General features: G+C 40.2%; 1 protein-coding gene across 1 annotated transcript; it reads left to right on the top strand.

The window, feature by feature from the left end:
* The first annotated feature begins 8,335 nt into the window (after positions 1 to 8,335).
* LOC131328453 (uncharacterized) lies at positions 8,336 to 9,112 on the top strand. The gene has a single exon (XM_058361396.1). The coding sequence runs from the start codon at positions 8,336 to 8,338 to the stop codon at positions 9,110 to 9,112; it is 777 nt and encodes a 258-aa protein (XP_058217379.1).
* Positions 9,113 to 23,706: the final 14,594 nt, after the last annotated feature.

Here is a 23,706-nt window from a genome sequence, read left to right as displayed (position 1 = left end):
AAAATCATTGACACCAACGATAGTTTGAATAGCGAATGTGGATGTGTTATTATTACTATCTGTTGTATATGATCTATTGTTTGTAAGTTATGGGTTAGCGTTTAACACCCCTGAATTTTGGTCAATAAAAATTTCGTTAAATATTTGAATTTTATTTCTACTTTTTATATTCCTTCTATATTTTCGTTATTTCGTGATAATTAGATTTTCGTCCCTAAATTTTAACCATTGGCTAAGTAGTTTCCTGAGCACATAGAACTAGATTCTAAACTGTTTAGTTAGAAACCAACTACCTAGTTCCTTGGATCCTTTACCCATTGGGTAATAACTGTTAGGGAAGTTAGCGACCCTTGGGTAATAGAGTCTTTTGACCAATAAAGTACCGATGTGACTAGGGAATCTTGTACCTTGTTTCCTAGAAGCCAACCTTGTCACTTCAAACTTACTTTATTCTTTATCCTTTGGTCCATAATGTTAGGGTAACTTTTGTCCATTGGTTAATAACCTTTTCATTATTATATTTTGTTTAAAGTGCATATAGGACATGTAGTCTTTTAAGAAATCTTATTTTAAGTATAAAAGTACTTGTACTTGTTTTATCCATTGGTCTTTACCTTCTAGGGGAATTATTACCCATTGGGTAATAGCCTTAATCTCCCAACAAAGTACAAGACTTTGTTTTAATAATCAAGATTTGGATTCCCATGTACTTTTATGCATTAAAATATTGGGGTATATCTAAACCCTAGATTTGTTTAGTACATAATCCATTAGTTTATTATAACATGTGCCTAATTGGATTTCTTTAATGGGATTTTGGATTTGGAAAATCTAGTACCTTGGTACTTTCTTATTCTTTCTTGTTATATATATGAGAGAGAGAGAGAGAGAGAGAGAGAGAGAGAGAGAGAGAGAGATAGATGCCGAGAGGAGAGAGAGAGTGAGCCGAGAGAGAGAGAGGGGAGGAAAGAGAGAAGGAGATTTGGTTGTACCACACCATGATCTTCTTACATCTTTCAAATCCATGGGTGTATCTTCCTTCCTAGCCAAAATCTATCTCCCCATTGTACTTCTATTATTGTTTAACACCAAATCTTGTACAATATATCTTTCCCTCCATCAAATCTTCCAAAATCTTCCATAATCCAATCCTTGGTACAAATCCTAGCCATGCAAGCCTAGGGTTAGGCTTTGATCTTCCAAGATTGCATGACAAGTGTCAAAAATTGAGCTATGGAGAGAGAGAGAGAGGGGGGGGGGGTGGCCTTGAAGAGAGGGGAGAGAGCCAAGAATTTTCCTATAAATAGGACCCCATTCCAAGCATTTCAACTCACACCTTCACTTCTTGCTCCAACTTCTCTCTAGAATTTCTTTGTTCTTTCTTTTGTTCTTCATGTTCTTGAGTTCTTCTTGTGTTCTTCAAGAAACTCATCCAAAGCCGCCACTAAACTGCCACCCGACCACCCTTCGATCCATAAAGTAGAGTAGTGTTAGTCAAGAAGAAGTTTCGAGAGAAACCACTCTCTTTCGAAGCTCCTGAAAGCATACCATAGGAAGATACTCCGTCTGACCGCCGATCACCGTCCGTAAGCCGTTACTACCGCCTAGAAGAACGGTAAGGAAATCCTTACTTACTTACTTACTCAAGTATAACGTTGTAGTTTTGAATTTCTAAGAAAGAACGGTTTTCAAAAGTTAAAACGTTACCATGTGAATCGAAGTATTCGTATTTTGATATTTCAAGGAGTATGAGTTTGTATACATGAATTGATTGTATTACTTGTGGTATATTATAGAATTGGATGATTTTGTTAGAATGTTTCATGCTTACTTTTGTCCTACCGCTGAGTCTTTGCATGGAATTGAGACACAAGAACCGAGAAAGTAAAAACATGGCACCTAGGGTGTGGTTAATGAAAGGAAATGTATTCCGAGGAAGGAAATATTTTGAAACTACAATATGACCGGTTTTGGTTGCATAATGTGAGTTGTGTGTGTGAGTGTGCCAATGGGAACCCGACGCGGCGGAACCATTGTGAGGATACTCCGGAGATCGGCGCGGCAGAACCGAGGTTGGGTGTGTGGCTTGGTTATCCGCGGTATGGAGCCAATGCAATTGTGTGCCAATGGGAACCCGGCGCGGCGGAACCATTGTGAGGATACTCGGGAACCCGACACGGCGGAACCGAGGTTGGGTGTGTTGAACAAAAGATTTTTGAAAGGTTGAACGGTATATGAAAAGGATGACACAGTCTACGACGAGTCGCATAGGAGAAACACGTAAAGACATGGACACTAACGCTAATCAATGAATGTGGATGTGTTATTGTTATTTGTTGACGTTCATCTTATGTATTATGTTGAATCGTCTATAAGTTTAAGGTTGGTGGGTAATGTTTATCCTATTGAGCATTGTAGCTCACGATGTTACCTTTTGGTGACCCTGACATATTATATGGGTGGCGACGCCGGTATAATGTGTCAGACTTCATAGATGAACAGGGTAAGATGTATACCTTGGAAGCTTTTAGAGCAGAGGAGCTTGCCAGAATGGAGGAGCAAGCGGAGCAGTAGTTAGGAACCCTAGCTATCTCCCTTGTTGAGTAAATGTACCCTTTACTGGGTCACGGTCATCGTCCCTTGTTTCAGGTTCATAAATTCCTGCTCCTTGGTTAGGCGAAGGGGTGTAGGGAAGTATTTGTCGAGGAATAGGGTTTCAAACTCGGCAAATGTCATGGTGGCCATGGCATGGGTGGCCTCCATTAACTCCCACCAATAACGGGCTTCTCCCTTCAGCTGATAAGTGGCTAAGGCCACACGGTCTCCGTTTCGGGTAATCTCCAAGGTGTCCAGGATCACCTTGGTTTCTTTCAGCCAGGCTTCAGCCATGGTAGGGTTAGGATCTCCGTTGAAGGTCGGGGGTCGACGTTTGCAGAACTCGTTCATCGTTCGGGTTCGGGTCATAGGTCCATCGTCATGGTTTTGGTTTTGGCGGTTGGCGTTCAAGGCAGCTATGAACGCTTGCATGACTTGGGTTAGGTCGGGGTTGGGATTAGGGTTAGAGGAGTCGCCGGTCTCATATCCTATTCCGCTGCGTCGGTTCACCATCTACGAGTAAAAATTAAAAGGGGAAGGTTTAGTCTACCGAATCGATTTCCCTTTTGTAAAAAGCACTTCCTTCTAAGGTCAAAAGTAGTTTAACAAATAGTATGCAACGGTACTCTTTTTAAAAATAAAATAGGTTTTTCATAGATAAGAACATCATTCAACATAAGCATAGAATTCTACTACAAGGCAAGTAGAGACACGAGATATCTCCTAACACAAGTTGAAAACAATCCTAATCCTTAACATCCTACATCCCGAAGGATTACAATCGGCCTAAGATATGCCTAATTGGCATCGTTGGTTTCGGGCCTCGCCCATCCTCGAGATTCTCTACCATCTCTCATCCAAAGCTTGGCGTAAACGGCGTTCGTACTCCTTTATGGCTGCGGCGAGTGCGACGATCACGGCGAGAGCCCAGTACCAAAAGGTGTTGAGACGGTTGTTCTCGGCGAACCACTGTGGCATGCCTATTGTGAGTACCGCACAAAACAAGACGAGGGTGAAGAGTTGCAACCATAGGGTTTGGATTGATATGGTTATTTCGGCTCGCTCAATTTCTCGGAATATGGCGTCTTCCGGAAATCCTCGTCGTCGGGTTGCCATGGTTCGGCTTGGTTTGATAGGATAGGATTTGGAGGGGTTATGATGGTGAGAAGGATGAAGAAATGGAAGTGGTGGTGGGGTATATATAGGGGCCGAAAAGGTGGGTGGAGGAGGGAAAATGTTTGAAGTTTAAAATTTGAAATATGAATTTTTGGAGGTAAAAATTTTGAAATTTGAAGTTTAGGGGGGAGTGTGGTTTGCCGGCCTAACGGGGCTATGCCCGGCACCCATTCGGTGCAAGGCTCCCACTCTCGTCCCTTAAAATATTTATTCAAGAACGGCTCCTCCACGAACTAGTAAATAAAATTTGCTCAATTAGCAACGTTTTTAGGCAAAGGTTTAATACAAAAAAAAATGTTTTCGAGTTTCTAAGTTCCACTTTCGATTCTTGATTTAAGTCATCATCCAATTGTTCGGGAATTCCCAGCTCAGCGGTACTGCCAATTTCCGCGCCTTGCTTCAATCCGAAGATTGTTTTGACAGAATTCCACCCAATTTGGGACGGTAAACTTAAACTCAATTCACGTTTGTGCAACGGTCAAACTATCTCATGGTTCTACCCATTCTACCAATGGCCGAGGTTTGAACCTAAAGCTCTGATACCAAGTTGTAACGCCCCGAATTTTGGGTACGTTAAAAAGACATTTTATTGATAAAACCAAATGGAGTCTGGCTCTTATTACATCATAATACTCACAAGAGTACTTTTTATTACACAAGGAACGGAACTAAGGTTCCTAACTACATCTTCGCCTGCTCCTCCATCTGAGCCAGCTCTTCAGCTCCAAAGGCCTCCAAGGTGTACAGCTTACATTGTTCATCTACAAAGTCTGACACATTATACCAGCGTCGCCACCGATATAATATGTCAGGGTCACCAAAGGTAACACCATGAGCTACGAAAGCTCAATAGAAAAATCCCATACCCACTAACCCATAACTTACAAACAACAGGTTATAATAAAACATCGATTTCCACATGATACGTGTATACAGCTAACAATGACACATCCACATTCGTTAATCAACTATCGTTGGTGTCGTTGATTCTCTTTGTTTCTCTTACGCGACTCATCGTAGACCGTGTCAACATTTTCACATTTCATAAACGTATCACCTTTTCAGAAACTCATTTTTAACACACCCAACCTCGGTTCCGCTGTTCCGGTCTCCCGAGTATCCTCACAATGGTTCCGCCGTCCCGGGTTCCCATTGGCACTCAAAACTTGCATTGGCTCCTCTCCGCGGATAACCAAGCCACATTACCAATGAGGCTACCACGTCCGGCCGCATTGGCAATCTTTACAATGGGCTACCAAGTCCGGCCACATTGTGGTTTTCACAATCCACGCAATGGGCTACCAAGTCCGGCCACATTACGAGTTTTCATACACACAACAGGCTACCAAGTCCGGCCACGTTGCGGTTTTCACAATCCACACGATGGGCTACCACGTCCGGCCGCATCGTGGGTTTCCATACACACAATGGGCTACCAAGTCCGGCCACATTGCGGTTTCAAAACACAACTCATCATTATCCACACCCTAGGTGTCATGTTTCTACTTTCTCGGTTCTCGTGTCTCGTTTACATGCAAAGACTCCGCGGTAGGACAAAGTAAGCATGAATCATTCATTGTAATCTAACAAGATCATCCATCTATAATACATCACAAGTAATACAATCGATTTATGTATGCAAGCTCATACTTCTTGAAATACGAATACTTCGATTCACATGGTAACGTTTTAACTTTTAAAAACCGTTCTTTCTTAAAGATCAAACAACATATGTTTTACTTGAAATAAGTAAGTAAGTGAGTAAGGATAAACTTAGAGTTAGGGGTAAGAATAATCTACCTTGATCCGAAACTAGTCGGGGCCGAATAAGCTAGTTGGAAGATTCTACGGGTGGTGAAACTCGGAAATCTGGACTGAACTTTGGATGGCCGTAACTCAGTCAATCTTTGGCCGAATATGATCGTTCTTGGGTCGAAATCGAAGCTCTAGAAGCGCTCTACAACTTTTGTGAAGGAAGTTGATCCTAGAAACTACTTTAGGTAGGAGAAAAATGGGGATAAAAGAAGGGACAGTAAGCTGTCTGGATATGGAAATCCGAGATTTTTACTGAACTTTGGATGACAATATCTTTGTCATTTCTTCACTGATTGGGGTGGTTCTTGGGTCTAACTTTAAGGTCTCGAAGTGCTCTACAACTTTCACGAAGGGAGTTGGTTCTAAAAATTAGCCTAAGCAGGGGAAAACTGAGGATTTACGAAGGGCAGTAGGCTGCCTGGAAAAACAGAAATGGTTTCTAGAGAGAAGTGAGAGCAAGAAGTGAAGGTGTGAGTTGAAATGCTTGGAATGGCTTGCTATTTATAGGCAAAACCTTGGCTCTCTCCTCTCTCTCAAGGCCGCGCCGCCGGCCCCACCCCCCGCCCCCCCCCCCCCCCCCTCTCTCTCTCTCCATACTTCAAACTTTGACATTTGTCATGCACTCATGGAAGATCAAAGGCTAGTTGCTAGGCTTGCATGGCTAGGTTAGGCTAAATGGTAGGCTTGCATGGCTAGGTTAGTCCTTGGATGGGATTTTGGAAGATTTGTTGGAAGATTTGGAGACAATGGTACAAGATTCTTGTGTTAAACAATTGAAAGTTGTACAAAGGAGGATGATGGAGTTAAGATTTGGCTAGGAAGAATAATAACCACCAAAGATTTGAAGTACAAGGGAGATCAATGTCAAGGCATACATCACATCCTTCTTCTTTCTCCTCCTCTCTCTCTCTCCCTCTCTCCCTCTCGGCTCTCTCTCTCCTCTCTCTTGCATGGTACACATACACATATATATATGTACTACTAGTTCAAGAACACAAAATAAAATAATGGGTACTTTGGTACTTTGAAATCCAAAATAACTTAGGGTCAAGATTCACCTAATAAACAATTAAAAGGTACTAGTACTTTAATTAATAAAGTAATGTACTTTTGTACTCTTGGGAATCTTAACAAAATATTAGTTTAATGGGTTAAGTACTTAGTTGAAAGATGAGCTTATTACCCAATGGATAATAAAATCCCTAACGGTTAATAACCAAAGGATAATAAGGTACGAGTACTTTAAATACTAAACAAAGTCTTTTAAAAGACTACATGTCCTTTTAAAATTTACACATGTGTTTATATATATGTACTTAGCCAAATATAATAAAGGAAAAGCTTTTGTCCAATGGGTAAAGATTACCCTAACGGTTATCGTCCAATGGTCCATAGCTACTAGGGTACTTGTATTAGTAAAATAATCGAAAAGTACCTTTAAAGTAATTATAAAAGTTTATTTTTAAAAGATCATAGTACTTTGTTCAAATCTTTCAAAAATCCTTTTATTATAAAGAATTGGGTTTCTATTATCCAATGGATAATAGTTCCCCTAACATTTATCGTCCAAAGGATAAAGAATAAAATCAAAACAATAAAAGAAATAATTAAACAATTTCTAGTCTTGGGTTTGAAAAGGTTCAAAAGGTTCAAGATGGGCAAAACGGTCCATCTATGGTTAGGGAAAAGTAACTATGTGACTTTCTAGTTTGGTTTCTCTAACAAGCCGGTTAGAAGCTAACTAGACTTGCTAAGTAGGGCTTAAGAGTCAAGAAACGATCTTTGAAGGGCTAAAGTGTAATTACGACAAGCTATGGAAATTTAAAAGGAAATATTAAAAGCAATCTAAGTAATAAAAAGAAAAATTCAAATATTTAACGAAATTTTTATTGACCAAAATTCAGGGGCGTTACAATGAACCACCTAGTTAACCTATTGGTTGGAGCTCGCCAACTCAAGGACGCCATAGAAGCTATGACAACTCAACTAGTGGAGAATCCCGACTTCATTGCTGCTATACTCGCAGAAAAACGAGATTTCATGAGGGTGTAGCAGAATACCCCTATTCCCGTGGAGGAGGACCCTTGGTTTCCTGAAATGTTCCCAATCCTGTATGCTTTTCGCGAGTTCTTTGGTGTCCTACCCTCAATGGAAAACTTTGAAGTTGGAGTTAAGGAGGAAGAAGTCGATGGTAAGGACTCCAATGAGGTGACTGAGGAAGAAAACCTTGCGGATGAAGGGAGTCTCGAGGAGGACGAGACCCCAAAAGATCTGTGAAGGCCAAGGATACTACTTAGGCGCACCTGGAATAAATCTAGTAACCGTTGTAATCCTTCGGGATGTAGGATGTTAAGGAATAGGATCGTTTTCAACTTGTGTTAGGAAAAATCTCGTGTCTCTACTTGCCTTGTAGTAAAATTCTATGCTTATGTTGTATGATGATTCTTATCTATGAAAAACCTGCTTTATTTTTAAAAGAGTACCGTTGCATACTATTTGTTAAACTACTTTTGACCCTTAGAAGGAAGCGCCTTTTACAAAAGGGAAATCGATTCGGTAGACTAAACCTTCCCCTTCCGATTATTTCTTGTAGATGGTGAGCTGACGCGGTGGACTAGGACACGATAACGGAGAACCCTCTAACGTGAACCCCGACCTAGCCCAAATCGTGTAAGCGTTTTTGACCGCCGTGAACGCCAACCGCCAAAACCAAAACCACGATGACGGACCTATGACCCGAGCTTGAGCGATGAACGAATTCTGCAAATGCCGACCTCCGACCTTTCACGGAGACACCAACCCTGTCGTGGCTGAGACATGGCTGAATGAGGTCAAGATGATCCTCAGAACTCTCGGAATTACTCAAGACGGAGATCGAGTGGCTCTGACCACTTACCAGCTGAAGGGAGAAGCTCGCTATTGGTGGGACCTGATGGAGGCCACCCATACCATAGCCAATTTGACCTTTGCCCAGTTCGAGGCCTTGTTTTTTGACAAATACTTCCCCACGCCTCTTCGCCTGGCCAAGGAACAAGAGTTTCTGAACTTGAAGCAAGGAACGCTGACCGTCACCCAGTACGCGGCCAAATTCGAAGAACTATCCCGCTACGCCCTAACCTCCATACCAACCGAAGACAAGAAAGCCAGAAGGTTCGAGTGGGGGCTGACGACTGCTCGAAAGGCTGTGGTAGCTCAAGCCTTCGCCACCTATGCTGAAGTGGTGAAGTGTGCACTCCGGCTAGAGAGTGAGGAATTGGACTTCAAAACCCGATGGAGGAAAGCTACTGATGGCACTGGTGGACCAATCCGAACCCAACCACCCAACGACAATCGTGGACCCTACCCCACCAAATCCTCTAACCCGTCTCTAAGCACCCAACCTTGGAGGACTGCTATCCCTAAAAGTGGTGAACCAAAGAGAGGTGGTAGAGACATAGCGACAGTTCAGTGTTTCAACTGCCCGGCTATAGGTCACTATAAGTGCGACTGCCCCCAACTTCAAAGAGGAGGGAATGGAAGCTTTTGAAATCAAAAAGCTCAACAACCCGGACAAGCCGATTTTGTGAAGCAAAACCCTAGAGGCCCATCGCAGCAGCAGAATGGGCAGAACAAGGGAAAACAGCCCATGGGAATCCAGCAAAGCACCGGAGGGCGTATCTTTGCGCTACGGACAGAGGAACGAGAGCAGGATTCCTCTGTAATCCAAGGTACGCTATGATTGTACCTACGTACAAGCTTTAGCATCGCATTCCGTTGTATTTACTGCCTGCGTGACTGCTCTAGCACTGTAAACAGGACCCCTAAGTACGAGTATGAAAGTAACATCACCGTTGGGGGGGAGTATAGCTGTTAGTCTAGTGTGTAGAGAGTACGAACTCAAGTAGTTGACTTGCGTCTGATCTGCGATCTTAGAATGATTGGCATGGCGAATCTCGATGTAATTCTAGGATTGGATTGGCGATCAGCGCATCGTGCAGTCATAGACTGCCATCAAAGGATGGCGACAGCTTATACCCTACAAGGGACTCAATTCCTTTTAAGGGGGATAGACGGACAGCGAGTTCGGCGACGAAAAGATCAAGGTGGTAGAATCCACTACTTGGATGGCCACTAGTTTCCAGTAAGGAGAAGCCGATAGAAGGGAAGTGAGATTGCCACGTGTCGTGTGCAAATACGCCGATGTTCTTCTTAAGGAACTTCCTGGCTTACCACCTCAAAGGAAATAGGCTTCTCTATAGGACCTTAACCGGGAATCGCACCAATCTCTATGGCGCCATACCAAATGGCCCTGACCGAGCTGAAAAAGCTCAAGATCCAAATGAAGGAGCTTTTGGACAAAGGAATCATTAGGCAAAGTACGTCGCCATGAGGAGCACGACGAGCACCTTCGGATAGCGCTACAAAGTACCCGAGATAGCCGACTTTATGCCAAGACAAGTAAAAGTGAGTTCTGGCTAAAAGTGGTTAAGTTCTTGGGGGTACGTCGTATCCAAGGACGGAATCGAGGATCAAAGCAACTCGGGATCGGGAGCAGGCGTGCATTTGAAAGTTTCAGCCATCAGTCGACACTACTAAAATCCGAGTTCATAGAGTACCACAAGGATTGCCTGCTGAAATCTGTTTATTCCCGGAATGAGGATGGAATACTCATGCCTTACGATTATGGACCCATTGTTTCCTATTTTTGGAAATAGGTTTAACATCGAGAAGCATGAGGGTTCAACAAGGATGTACTAGGTACGCTTGTGGGATACTAGTCCGCATAATAATTTGGTAGAAGTTTTGCATTTGGCGTTGGATGGAAACTTCATCAAGAGCGTACTACATGGCGAGTCGTTCGACGGCTGAACCAACTCAACCTCCGTCTTGTAAAAGAAGGTGATTCGATCAAACAAACATGCAGAGGATTATGAGGGACGCCTGAAATGCTATACTTCTAGTACCTGCCGAAGCCTCTAAGCAGTAGCTGTGTAGTTCCAAACCATCCTAGGTGTTTCATTCGTTCCTTAACCTTACCCCTCACCTATTCGAAACCTAGCACGCGCCAATTTCGGGGACGAAATTGTTTTAAGGGGGATAGATTGTAATGCCCCTGAATTTTGGTCAATAAAAATTTTGTTAAATATTTGAATTTTATTTCTACTTTTTATATTCCTTCTATATTTTCGTTATTTCGTGATAATTAGATTTTCGTCCCTAAATTTTAACCATTGGCTAAGTAGTTTCCTGAGCACATAGAACTAGATTCTAAACCGATTAGTTAGAAACCAACTACCTAGTTCCTTGGATCCTTTACCCATTGGGTAATAACCGTTAGGGAAGTTAGTGACCCTTGGGTAATAGAGTCTTTTGACCAATAAAGTACCGATGTGACTAGGGAATCTTGTACTTTGTTTCCTAGAAGCCAACCTTGTCACTTCAAACTTTCTCATCAAACTTACTTTATTCTTTATCCTTTGGTCCATAATGTTAGGGTAACTTTTGTCCATTGGTTAATAACCTTTTCATTATTATATTTTGTTTAAAGTGCATATAGGACATGTAGTCTTTTAAGAAATCTTATTTTAAGTATAAAAGTACTTGTACTTATTTTATCCATTGGTCTTTACCCTCTAGGGGAATTATTACCCATTGGGTATTAGCCTTAATCTCCCAACAAAGTACAAGGCTTTGTTTTAATAATCAAGATTTGGATTCCCATGTACTTTTATGCATTAAAATATTGGGGTATATCTAAACCCTAGATTTGTTTAGTACATAATCCATTAGTTTATTATAACATGTGCCTAATTGGATTTCTTTAATGGGATTTTGGATTTGGAAAATCTAGTACCTTGGTACTTTCTTATTCTTTCTTGTTATATATATATAGTGTACTTGAGAGAGAGAGAGAGAGAGATGCCGAGAGGAGAGAGAGAGAGTGAGCCGAGAGAGAAAGAGAGAGAGAGGAGGAAAGAGAGAAGGAGATTTGGTTGTACGACACCATGATCTTCTTACATCTTTCAAATCCATGGGTGTATCTTCCTTCCTAGCCAAAATCTATCTCCCCATTGTACTTCTATTATTGTTTAACACCAAATCTTGTACAATATATCTTTCCCTCCATCAAATCTTCCAAAATCTTCCATAATCCAATCCTTGGTACAAATCCTAGCCATGCAAGCCTAGGGTTAGGCTTTGATCTTCCAAGATTGCATGACAAGTGTCAAAAATTGAGCTATGGAGAGAGAGGGGGGGCCGGCCTTGAAGAGAGGAGAGAGAGCCAAGAATTTTCCTATAAATAGGACCCCATTCCAAGCATTTCAACTTACACCTTTACTTCTTGCTCCAACTTCTCTCTAGAATTTCTTTGTTCTTTCTTTTGTTCTTCATGTTCTTGAGCTCTTCTTGTGTTCTTCAAGAAACTCATCCAAAGCCGCCACTAAACTGCCACCCAACCACCCTTCGATCCATAAAGTAGAGTAGTGTTAGTCAAGAAGAAGTTTCGAGAGAAACCATTCTCTTTCGAAGCTCCTGAAAGCATACCGTAGGAAGATACTCCGTCCGACCGCCGATCACCGTCCGTAAGCCGTTACTACTGCCTAGAAGAACAGTAAGGAAATCCTTACTTACTTACTTACTCAAGTATAACGTTGTAGTTTTGAATTTCTAAGAAAGAACGGTTTTCAAAAGTTAAAACGTTACATGTGAATCGAAGTATTCGTATTTTGATATTTCAAGGAGTATGAGTTTGTATACATGAATCGATTGTATTACTTGTGGTATATTATAGAACTAGCGAATTGCCCGTGCCTACGGCACTACCCATCCGATTGGAATTACCTTTTGAATTTCCGTAGTAGCTCAAACACTAAATCGATTCACGAAAGAAATTACTTGAGAGAGATAATTTGATCAATCATAGCTAGAACTAAGTCAACTTCTCCACTAATTCATAGACCCCACTTGCATGTGCATCAAAAATAACTGTGCTACTTGCGCAGATGTTTTTGCACATGTTATGCATATACATTTTTGTGGAGCCTATATCGGTGTCCCACAAAATGATCCGAACAACTCATCTTTTTTAAAATATTTTTTGGAGGGTTCTTGTATGATTTCTGAGAAAGTCCTTACCGATATCCATTGGAGCTGATTTTTTACAGAAACCCTCCAAAAAATATTTTAAAATGAGCGGTTCGGATCATTTTGTAGGATCTCGATATGGGCTCCACAAAAATGTATGTGCATGATGCATGCAAAAATATTTGTGTGGGAATCATTGCTGCATCAAAAACTCTTTCATAAAGATTTCTGAAATACCAAAAAAAAAATACACACAAATCAAACAGAAGAAATTACATCACAGAGAGAGAGGGGGGGGCACTTTTGCCCTACGATTTTTGAGAAAGTTCTTATCGATATCCGTTAGAGCTGATTTTTTACAGGAACCCTCTAAAAAATATTTTCAAAAAGATGAGAGGTTTGGATAATTTTGTGGGACCCCGACATGGGCCCCACAATAATGTATGTGCAAGATATGTGCAAAAATATATGTGGGAATCATTGCTGTATCAAAAACTCTTTCAAAAAGATTTCCGAAATACCCAAAAAAAAAAATACACGAATCAAATAGAAGAAATGACATCACACACGAACACACATGAGAGAGAGAGAGAGAGAGAGAGAGAGAGAGAAAGAGAGAGAGAGGCGTTGTTCCGCTTAGATTTTTGTATTTTTTGAGCCTAACTTTTGTGGAATCAAAAAAGTATGAAATTATGACTTGTACTCAAATTTTTTTTAAATATCCAAGTTAAAGCCGACTTGGAGCTTTATCTTGTAATATTTTTTCGATTCCTCTCGTCGAGATAAATCAATAATCCAAAAAAAAAAACAAAAATCCAAAAGCCCAAAAATTCCTTAGCAGAATCTGCCTAAAAGAACGCATGGTAGGGATTTGTAATTGAGATGGATTGTGGAGGAACTTCATGTTCTCTGATGGCATTGGTGTAATAAATGCGGGGATGTGGGCACTTTAATTAAATGAGAAGAATGCCTCTCCACCATTAAATCAAATCAATCCCAATCCTTGGATCAACTTGTCTTGTGTGGAGGCCCACACCCTTGTGTTTTATTAGGTAGATTGGATGATCTTGTTAGAATGTTTCATGCTTACTTTTGTCCTACCGTGGAGTCTTTGCATGGAATCGATACACAAGAACCGAGAAAGTAGAAACATGGCACCTAGGGTGTGGTTAATGAAAGGAAATGTATTCCGAGGAAGGAAATATTTTGAAACTACAATATGACCGGTTTTGGTTGCATAATATGAGTTGTGTGTGTGAGTGTGCCAATGGGAACCCGGCGCAGCGGAACCATTGTGAGGATACTCGGGAGACCGGCGCGGCGGAACCAAAGTTGGGTGTGTGGCTTGGTTATCCGCGGTACGGAGCCAATGCAATTGTGTGCCAATGGGAACCCGACGCAGCGGAACCATTGTGAGGATACTCGGGAACCCAGCGCGGCGGAACCGAGATTGGGTGTGTTGAACAAAAGATTTTTGAAAGGTTAAATGGTATATGAAAAGGATGACACGGTCTACGACGAGTCGCGTAGGAGAAACACGTAAAGACATGGACACCAACGCTAATCAATGAATGTGGATGTGTTATTGTTATTTGTTGACATTCATCTTATGTATTATGTTGAATCGTCTGTAAGTTTAAGGTTGGTGGGTAAGGTTTATCCTATTGAGCGTTGTAGCTCACGATGTTACCTTTTGGTGACCCTGACATATTATATGGGTGGTGACGCCGGTATAATGTGTCAGACTTCATAAATGAACAGGGTAAGATTTATACCTTGGAATCTTTTGGAGCAGAGGAGCTTGCCAGAATGGAGGAGCAAGCGGAGCAGTAGTTAGGAACCCTAGCTATCTCCCTTGTTGAGTAAATGTACCCTTTACTTATGATGTATTTATGATGTAATAATGAGCCAGACTCTCTTTATTATGTAATAAATGCCTCATTAACGTACCCAAAATTCGGGGCGTTACATAGCGGGTATGGATTTGTTTTGTTGAGCTTTCGTAGCTCATGGTGTTACCTTTGGTGACCCTGACATATTATATTGATGGCGACATCGGTATAATGTGTTAGACTTTATAGATGAACAAGGTAAGTTGTGCACCTTGGAGGCTTTCGGAGCCGAAGAGCTGGCAAGGATGGAGGAGCAGGCGGAGCTGTAGTTAGGAACCTTAGTTACCCACCCTTGTGTAATAAAAGTACTCTTGTGAGTATTATGATGTAATAAGAGCCAGACTCTATTTTGAAGTTGCAATAAAATTGTCTATTTAACATACCCAAAATTGGGGGCGTTACATTTTGTCACATCCAATGTGTTCTTTCATGAGTTGTTTGAGGTTAATACCCGTATAAATGTATCAATCCTCAGTCGAGATTCTTTTATGTCAAAGATGGCAATTGAAATGAAAAGAAAATTTGAGACGTATTGGGGGGATGTAGAGAAATTCAATCCCTTACTTTATGTGGCAGTGGCACTTGATCCCCGGTATAAGTTAAGGTTGGTGAAATTTTGCTATACAAGATGCAAAGGGAAGGGGGTGGGTGAGAAAATGGAGAAACAAGTGAAGGATGTTTTGAACAAGTTGTATGATTTTTATGAAAAAGAGGGTGAAGTTAGACAAAATGTGCCTAGTGCAAGTTCAATGCTGAGAGTAATGGAGGAGAATGAGGATTGTGATCATCGCTTGAATTTAGCTAGCGAATTTGACACTTACTTGGAGGAGGAGTATTCTAGTGTTTGTTCCTCGGAAGTAGACAAGTACTTGGGGGATTTGTGCTAACGTAGGGACTGTCCAGATTTTGATATCTTGATATGGTGGAAGAACAATTCCAACAAGTATCCAATCTTGTCAAAAATGGCGCGTGATGTATTAGCTATGCCCGTGTCTACCATTGCTTTCGAATCGGCCTTTAGTACGGATGGTCGCATACTTGATCCATTTCGAAGTTCACTCTCACCATCAATGGTCGAGACTCCTGTATGCACCCAAAATTGGCTTTTAAGCATGGTTCCAATCTCTCTTCGACAGTCTATGGATAAAGTTGAAGATCTTGAACCAGGTAATTTAATTCAATTGATCTAGTCTACTTACTATTTAGTTTTTTCTTAGTATTGTATTGAATTAATTGTTTTTTGTTTTTGTTTTTCAGAACTCTTACAAACTGAATCAACTGATGATGCAACACAAGTTCCTGGGGGTTGAGTGATGGGCCTTTGGACATTGGACCTTGGTAAAACATTTAACATTATGTTATTTTGTAATCTTTGAAGTTTTCAATTTAGTTGTATGATATTTCTTTCTATGTAACAGGTTTGGTCAGTTTACATGGGATTGGGGAGCACTTTGGACATTGAACTACAGGACTAGTTTATTTTATTATGGACTTGTGTGTTTGGTGGCTTTAAATTATTATGGACTTGTAGTTTTTTAATCACTTTGGACTTGTAATTGCTTGCCTAGTAAACAGTAGTGGACTGGAAATGTTATGACTAATTGTATGGCTGCTGAAAAAACAGGGGAGGAGAGACTAGAGGCTAGTCACTGGTGTGTGGCTGTGTGCCGTGTGTTTGGTTTGTTTTTTTTTTATGCTATGTGGTTGTGTTTGGTTTCTTCTTCTTCTTTTTTCCGCTTAATCTTGTTGGACATCTCTTGCTGGGAATGTAGTAGTAGACTAGTAGTGGACTGGAAAGACTCGAAATCTCTTGCTGGAAATCTCGTTGGAAATGTCTAAATTTTTTTTGTTGATGAATGATGATTGCTAGAAAATTGGGCATTGAGCCATTTGGCCCAATATAATTAATGAACTTTTTTTGATATGGCTTGGTGGAAGGCTAGACGCCTGGACTGGAAATGTGTAATTTTTTTTTGCTGATGAATGATGAATTGAGGATTGATGGAAAATTGGCCATTGAGCCATTTGGCCCAATATAATTAATGAACTTTTTTTTATATGGCTTGGTGGAAGCCCAAAGGTTAATAAGGGCATTGGGCCTTGTGGCCTGCTATGAAACTTGCAAATTTAGGAGATTAACAGTCCAAAATATTTAAGGAAATGAGAAAAAATACCCCAGAAAAATGGATACGGCCCAAAAATAATAGGCCCACTGAAATGGCCCAACCTGAAGACCCGACCAAACCAGACCAAACCCACCAGACCACAAACCCGTCTGAACCCGACCAGAAGTTTGGTCGGTTGCGGGTGGATGTCTACTAACCCGAAAAAATGTCGGGTCGGGTCGGCCAAACCCGCCCGATGGACAGCCCTAAGCCCATCGTTATTACTCATATAGACAAGAGAAAATGAGGGAAAAGAAATCAAAGAAGTATTCGAACCCTATATCGAAGACCCATGCCACATCTGGGAATTTGCACAAATGACTTTATTGGGGACTTGAACAAAATCATACACGATAACAATGACCCTCATGACTCAAGAAATGACTCAAAAGTAGACTTTAAGCTTTGAATTCGCTTGAACATAAGGAAGTGTTGACTTTTTTAAGGCCGTGACTTCAAAATTTGATTAATGACTCAAAACGGAACTTGGACTAAGTAACGTTTGACTATTATGATTCGAACGACTCGAAAGAACGGCTTGAAACGACTTAAAGCAGAAATGGATACTCTGACACGACTCAAGAATAGGTTTTTACTGACTTTTGGCAACATGACCCCGAATTTTGAGGGTCGACCTGGAATGAAGTGTCCCTGAAGTCCCAAATACTTACTGGAGTGCGTTTTGGCAGTTGATTACACCCCCGGAGGCCTAAAATCATTTTTACCATCTACTGTCAATGTAACGACCCTGGTTTTTGGTAAATAAAAAATTTCGTTAAATATTTGAATTTTATTTTAATTACTTGGATTGCTTTTGAAATTCCTTTTTAATTTCTAATAATCCGTTATAATTAGATTTGAGACTTATAAAATTATATATTTTCACACCAAACAATCTAGTCATTTTCTAAAGACAAGTATGTTTATAGAAGCACTTGTATATTTTCCTAATGAGTAAAATAAAATCTTTAAATTATATTTCTTGGCTAGAAATCCTACTTGGCAAGTAGAATTAGCTTCCAACCAATTGGTTAGAGAAACCTAGTTACCATTTAACCTAGTTACATTCTCCTAACCTTAGATGGACCTTTTTGATCATCTTTGAGCATTGTGAACATTTTTAACCCTAGACTAGAAAATCATTATATCTTTCAACTGTACTTTTATTTTATTTTATTTTATTTTTTTCTTCTCTTTCTTTACCCTTGGGTCAATAATTGCTAGGAAAAATTTTATCCCTTGGGTAATAAAAGTAAGTCAATTCCCTAGATTTTCTAAGTACTTATATATCTAGATATATGTACCTTATAAAGTATTTTACTAGATTTCCTAGGTACACAAATAACCTTATACATAGGTACATGCACCTTATAAAAATATTTTTTCCTAGATTTGCTAAGTACACCTTTATATTTATATATAGGAATATGTACCTCATAGCCATTATTATATTTCTAGGGAATCCTAGACCATACTCCTAACCTTTGCCCATTGGATAATAAATACTAGGGGAATTTTTACCCCATGGATAATAGAAAATCTAGACTTCCCATTGACCTCCAAAGATATTGTACTAAGATTTTTAGGTACACATATATGGTTATATATAGATATGAGTACTTCTTAGCTTATTTTATTTCTAAGATTCTTGACCATATCTTCTCTAGATTGACACTTGAAAGCCTTACTCTTTCCTAGACTAGATCACATAGTACTTAAAGTGTACTTATACATAGATATATATATAGACACACTTACCAACCCAATCTTTGAACCATCCTTTCCTTCTCCATCAAATCTTCCTAAAATCTACCCAAAGTACAAAATCTAGTCTACCATTGATGGTTACTTGTATACTACCACTACGCCAAAAATGGCCTTTGCCGGCGGTTTTTTTACCGGCGGTAATAAAACCGTCGGAAAAGAGTCCTATTACCGGCGGTAATGACAAACCGCCGCAAAAGGTAATTATAAACGCCGTTTATTAACGGCATTAGTAAAACCGCCGGTAAAATTAACTATTACCGGCGGTAATGTAAAACCGCCGATAAAAGTAACTATTAACGGCGGTAAGCAAAAACTGCCGGTAATAATACATTATAATATAAATATTATTATTTTTCTAATAAAACACATAATTTTATGTAGCTTAGTGGGTAAGTGCTCGGGTATTAATCAACGGGTCGCGGGTTCGAATCTCGGCAATGTCATTTTTTTTCCGAAACTATTAGCGGCGGTACAAAAACCGCCGTTAATAGTCCGAAACCTTTACCGGCGGTAATTTACCGCCGTTTTTGTATTCCCGACAATTGTTTTGCCGACGAAACTTTTACCGGCGGTAATTTATTTTTACCGGCGGTAATGTACTTTTACCGGCGGTTTTCAGACTATTACCGGCAGTTTTTTAATGCCGCTAATGGAAAAAAATGGCGTAGTGTACCCTTCAAACTACCCACCAAGCCATGCTTTGATATGACAAAAGAAGAAAAAAAATCAATGATAGGAGAGAGAGAGAGAGAGAGAGAGAGAGAGAGAGAGAGAGAGAGAAAGAGAGAGAGAGAATTCAGGTGAGAGAGAGAGAGAGGGAGAGGGAGAGCCCTTGGCCTATAAATAGCAAGCTCACTTCAAGTCATTCTCACACCTTCACTCTTTGCTCTCACTTCTCTCTAGAATTTCTAAACTTTCTTAGTTCCAAAGTTCAAGTTTCTTTAAGTTTCTTGAAGTTCTTGAGAGCTACCACCAAACCACCTCCAAAAACCACCCCTAGATCTTTAAAGTAGACTAGTTTAGTTAGAAAAGTTGTTTCTAGGAAGAGAAAATCTATCTCTCTTCCTTTCGAAACACTTCGGAGCCGTTACGCGGCCGATTTGCAAAATCGACGACCTATTCTCAAAACCGACCAACCGCCAAGAAGAAAGGTAGAGTCCCTTGTCCACTAACTCTACGTATAACGTAGAACCGTATGTTGGAAGTATAAGTAGATTTTCACGTATATAAGGTTATCTATCACCTATTAGGCTTGAAATACATGATAGTTAACAGCTTACTTTGCTAATGGAAGTACGAGCATGTTGAATAACCGACTTTTACTTCAATAAACATATGTTGTTTTGAACTTCCCACAAAAGAGGAAAGAATGGATTTTGAAAGATAGAAACTTATCACTTGTTTAGAAGTATTCGTATTTTGATCTTAAGATGGTTATGAGCATGTATACATGAATTGCTTGCATTACTTGTTGTGACGTCCTACTTTTTCAGTTAAAATAATAATAATAATAATATTTTTAACGCAAATAATTAAATCTTTCATTTTTCTTTTCAAACTTCTTGCTAAAAACAAAATATGTTGGTTGCTTATTTTTTTGGCATCAGTTACACGTATCGCTTAAGATGCTAAGTTTTGTTAAACTGGGAATGGGTCCCCGCAAGTGATTAGTTAATGTAAAGAATAATGTTGGGTTGATTATGTAATTAGACAAGATAAGTTTTAAGTTTGAACGCGGGCAGTTTATTAGGGTGAGGAAACATCTGAGAAGTAGGGTTATTTTATTCCTTGGGGAGGAGAACGTGAAAGAGTAGCCGCAGTTGAGAATTCGTTCGATAGTTTCCGGATCAGTAAATCGTCGGGTAAGCTTAATGTTTTCATCGTCTCGTTCTCCTTGCTGGGTATATTGTTTATAGTAGTTATAGATATACATAGAATTATGGATTTTGGTTTGACGACGGTGGAATTTTGTTTGGTGACGAGGAGCGAGAGGTGTGCGTGCATGTGTTAATATGTATATATATAAGTATATTATGAACTTGTATGCATGTGCAGTGTGTGCGTGTGTCGAGACGAGAGAATTGAGAGATTAACCCATAAGGTTATTCCTGGAGTAAACTTAAGGAGGATCAACATTAGTAATAATTATATTGTTATTAGTTTTAGTGGTAACTAGAGTAGCCGTTTTCATTGAATTGATTTTCATACATGCATTCTTTTTGTTCAGACTAGCAGAGTACTCGAGCAATATTGCTTTTCGCGATTTATCTATCCAATCGAGGTGAGTGGTTAAGCATGTGATCCCTTCTTTTTGGATTCCCCTTGAGCCTATCAACTCTTGACAATTCGTTTACTCGTTGTAATTCGATAAGAGATGTTCTTATTCGTCCCTCTCATATTTATTGACGATTGACATACCCTTTGGCATACAAGGTTTATTGATGATATTTTCGATTGTTGGATTGCCCATATTTTTCTTGTTGCTCCATAATATTATTGTGACTCTGCAACGACACGGGGGATAATCCTGGTGCAGGTGACTCCGGTTCGTCGTTGTTCTATATGTTTGGGACCATGAATTTATGTTTATATTAATTTGTGAAAGTCCAAGGAAAAGACCCGTGAAACATCGTGGTGACTTTGGCCACTAGGGAAAAGACTTGTGAAATACCCTGTGACTCTAGTGCTCAACAGATAGGGAAAAGACTTATGGAATACCCTGTGACCCTATTCCGGATCGGCTTAGGGAAAAGGTCCCAGGCGCCATCTTGAGGTGACCCTAAGTACGGTGTTGGATCCAACTGGCGAAACCCTGAGAAAGTATTTGGTAGTTGATAATCGGTACTTGGTAATTGGTAAATATGGTTCCCACTTTGATTTGGACTACCTCATTATTGTTGTTCCTCATTCCGATATTGTTGAGCAGGCTGTTGGTATTAAATGGTTGTTATCATTATTCGATTGTTGTTGTGATAATTCGTTATTCAGTCATTCATCTTTCGATACTATTTGCTGAGCCTCTGACTTCGTTAGTTTGTTGGTATTATTCGTTGCACCTTCGACCTTCCTTAATTTGACACCATTTCTTTGGAGCCCTTGTTATCGTTGATTTAATATGTATGCCACTTTGTATTATTACCCTTAGCATGCTTAACTACTAACTAAGCCCGTTAGCTGACGGATTTATTTCACTTTTTTTTTTCAGGTTAGTTCATGGAGCATTATAGTGTACTCTGTGGCTTTTTCAGGACCTTCTGTTTGGACCTCTAGGACGTCTGCATTTTTATTTCTTTTATTGTGTCAAACAGCTTCCGCACTTTTATTTATAAGCTTCCGCACTTTTATTAATTGGCAGTTCATTTGTCATTTGCTTATGAAAAATCACTAATTTGGAGTCGTGCATTTTATTGTAATAAAATATCCAGTTTTTCTTTATTTGTTTCAAGTTGTTAAAATATTATTTTTAATTAGGCTTCGTGTCCCATGATTGATTCATGGTGCACGGCCGGTCATGCTCCCGGATTTGGGGCGTGACAAGAGTGGTATCAGAGCTTAGGTTTTGATTTTTATATTTGCATTTGGTCATGTCTTAGACGAAGTCCAGGTCCCCTGAGTCCCATAGGCTTGCGAGTTCATCGTTTGTTTGTATAATTCTGCATCTAGCTTATTGACTATAATATTATATTTTCAAGGTTAGGGAATGGTTCGTCCACGTCGTAATACTAGGTCTACAACAATTTGTGGCCGAGGTCGGGCCACTCCTACAGTTCGCGAACGTGGTCAAGCCACTCCTTTAGCATGTGGTCGTGGCCGCGCCAACCCAATAGGTCGTGGCCGTGGTTGTGCTGAGGCTGAAGTTTTTGATGATGCAGTTGAAACAAAAAATGATGCTAATCTAGTCGATCCCGCTGCGGATCCAACTGATCCAATTACAAAAATTATTGCAAATTCTGGTGCACCCACAGGTTCTGTTGACCCGGTAGCTGCTGTTCAAGCCTTTCAGACTTTTATGGGATTATTTGCTGGGCATCAGGCCCAAGTGGCACCAGCGATTGCATCAAGGTCTCTGACATTGGATAAAGGCAATGCTTTTGATAGATTTCTGAAGACTAATCCACTGTCTTTTATGGGGACTGATAAGCCATCAGATGCTGAGGCCTGGTTGTTGCAAATGGAAAAGATCTTTGATGTGTTAGGTTGTTCTGAGGTCCAAAAGGTGTCCTTTGCTGCATATAAGCTGCAGGGAGGAGCTGAGCATTGGTGGCGGTCAGCAAAGCAGCATTACAAAGATAAGCAGAATGAATTAGTATGGAGCAATTTCAAAAAAGATTTTGAGGAGATGTAGTAATTGGTTTGCCAGCAACAGAACAGAAAGTAGTAGCCATAGGTGCCAACAGCAGTAGCAGTAATTGGTAGCAATTGCCAACTGGTAGTAGGAGCAAAATAGCTAGGGACATGCCCCCTAGAAAAGCATAAACGTTCCGAGGGACAACCCCCCAAGGATAGGCTAAATCGAGATATAAATCTGCTAATTATAAGGGAATAACAACACTACGGCAGTTATCATAGAAAGGCTAGTACAGAAATTTATTTGTCCACAAAAGGCCACAGTTAACATGGTCCATGTATATGGATAATCTAACCATAGCTAATATACTACCTGCTCATTACATGTGCACCGTCCAAAATCATACAATTGCCCATCAAAAATAGGTAAAAGCTTCAACAATATCATATGCAAATTTACAAATATCCTGAGCACAAAAACACCTCAGTTTGCTCCTTCCCAAGACAGATTGCACAATTGTTGAAGTTTGACCCATACAATGGTATTTCTGAGCCAATGCATGTCTGCACAGAGTTTCTATGCTATGACCAAGCTTTCTCCTATGCAAGACTCATGAAAAATTTGCATGGCTGACGGTACCATCTCCTTCGCGGATGGTTTGGGCAATAAGGCCATGGATTCTAATGAAGTACGAAGGAAGCAAAGAGGAATTGGTGATCCACCAACCAAGGAATCGAGTCCTAATTCAGCAAAACTGGGTTCTGTACCAGTAAACCCTAATCCCAAGGAAATGTCTCCAGTCGTTCTTCCCAACCTCAGCTCTTCCTTGGCTGGTATTGAAAACCTATCTACAAAACCCTAATCTCTCAGATCCCCAAAACTTTGGGGGTCATAGTCCCAAAAACAACAACTCCAGCCCAGCCCGTAAATTACAACAGGTTTT

Source organism: Rhododendron vialii, chromosome 6a (genome assembly GCF_030253575.1).
Source record: "Rhododendron vialii isolate Sample 1 chromosome 6a, ASM3025357v1".
Classification (NCBI taxonomy): domain Eukaryota; kingdom Viridiplantae; phylum Streptophyta; class Magnoliopsida; order Ericales; family Ericaceae; genus Rhododendron; species Rhododendron vialii.
Note: the sequence above shows the minus strand (reverse complement) of the source record. Positions and strands in the feature narration are given on the sequence as shown.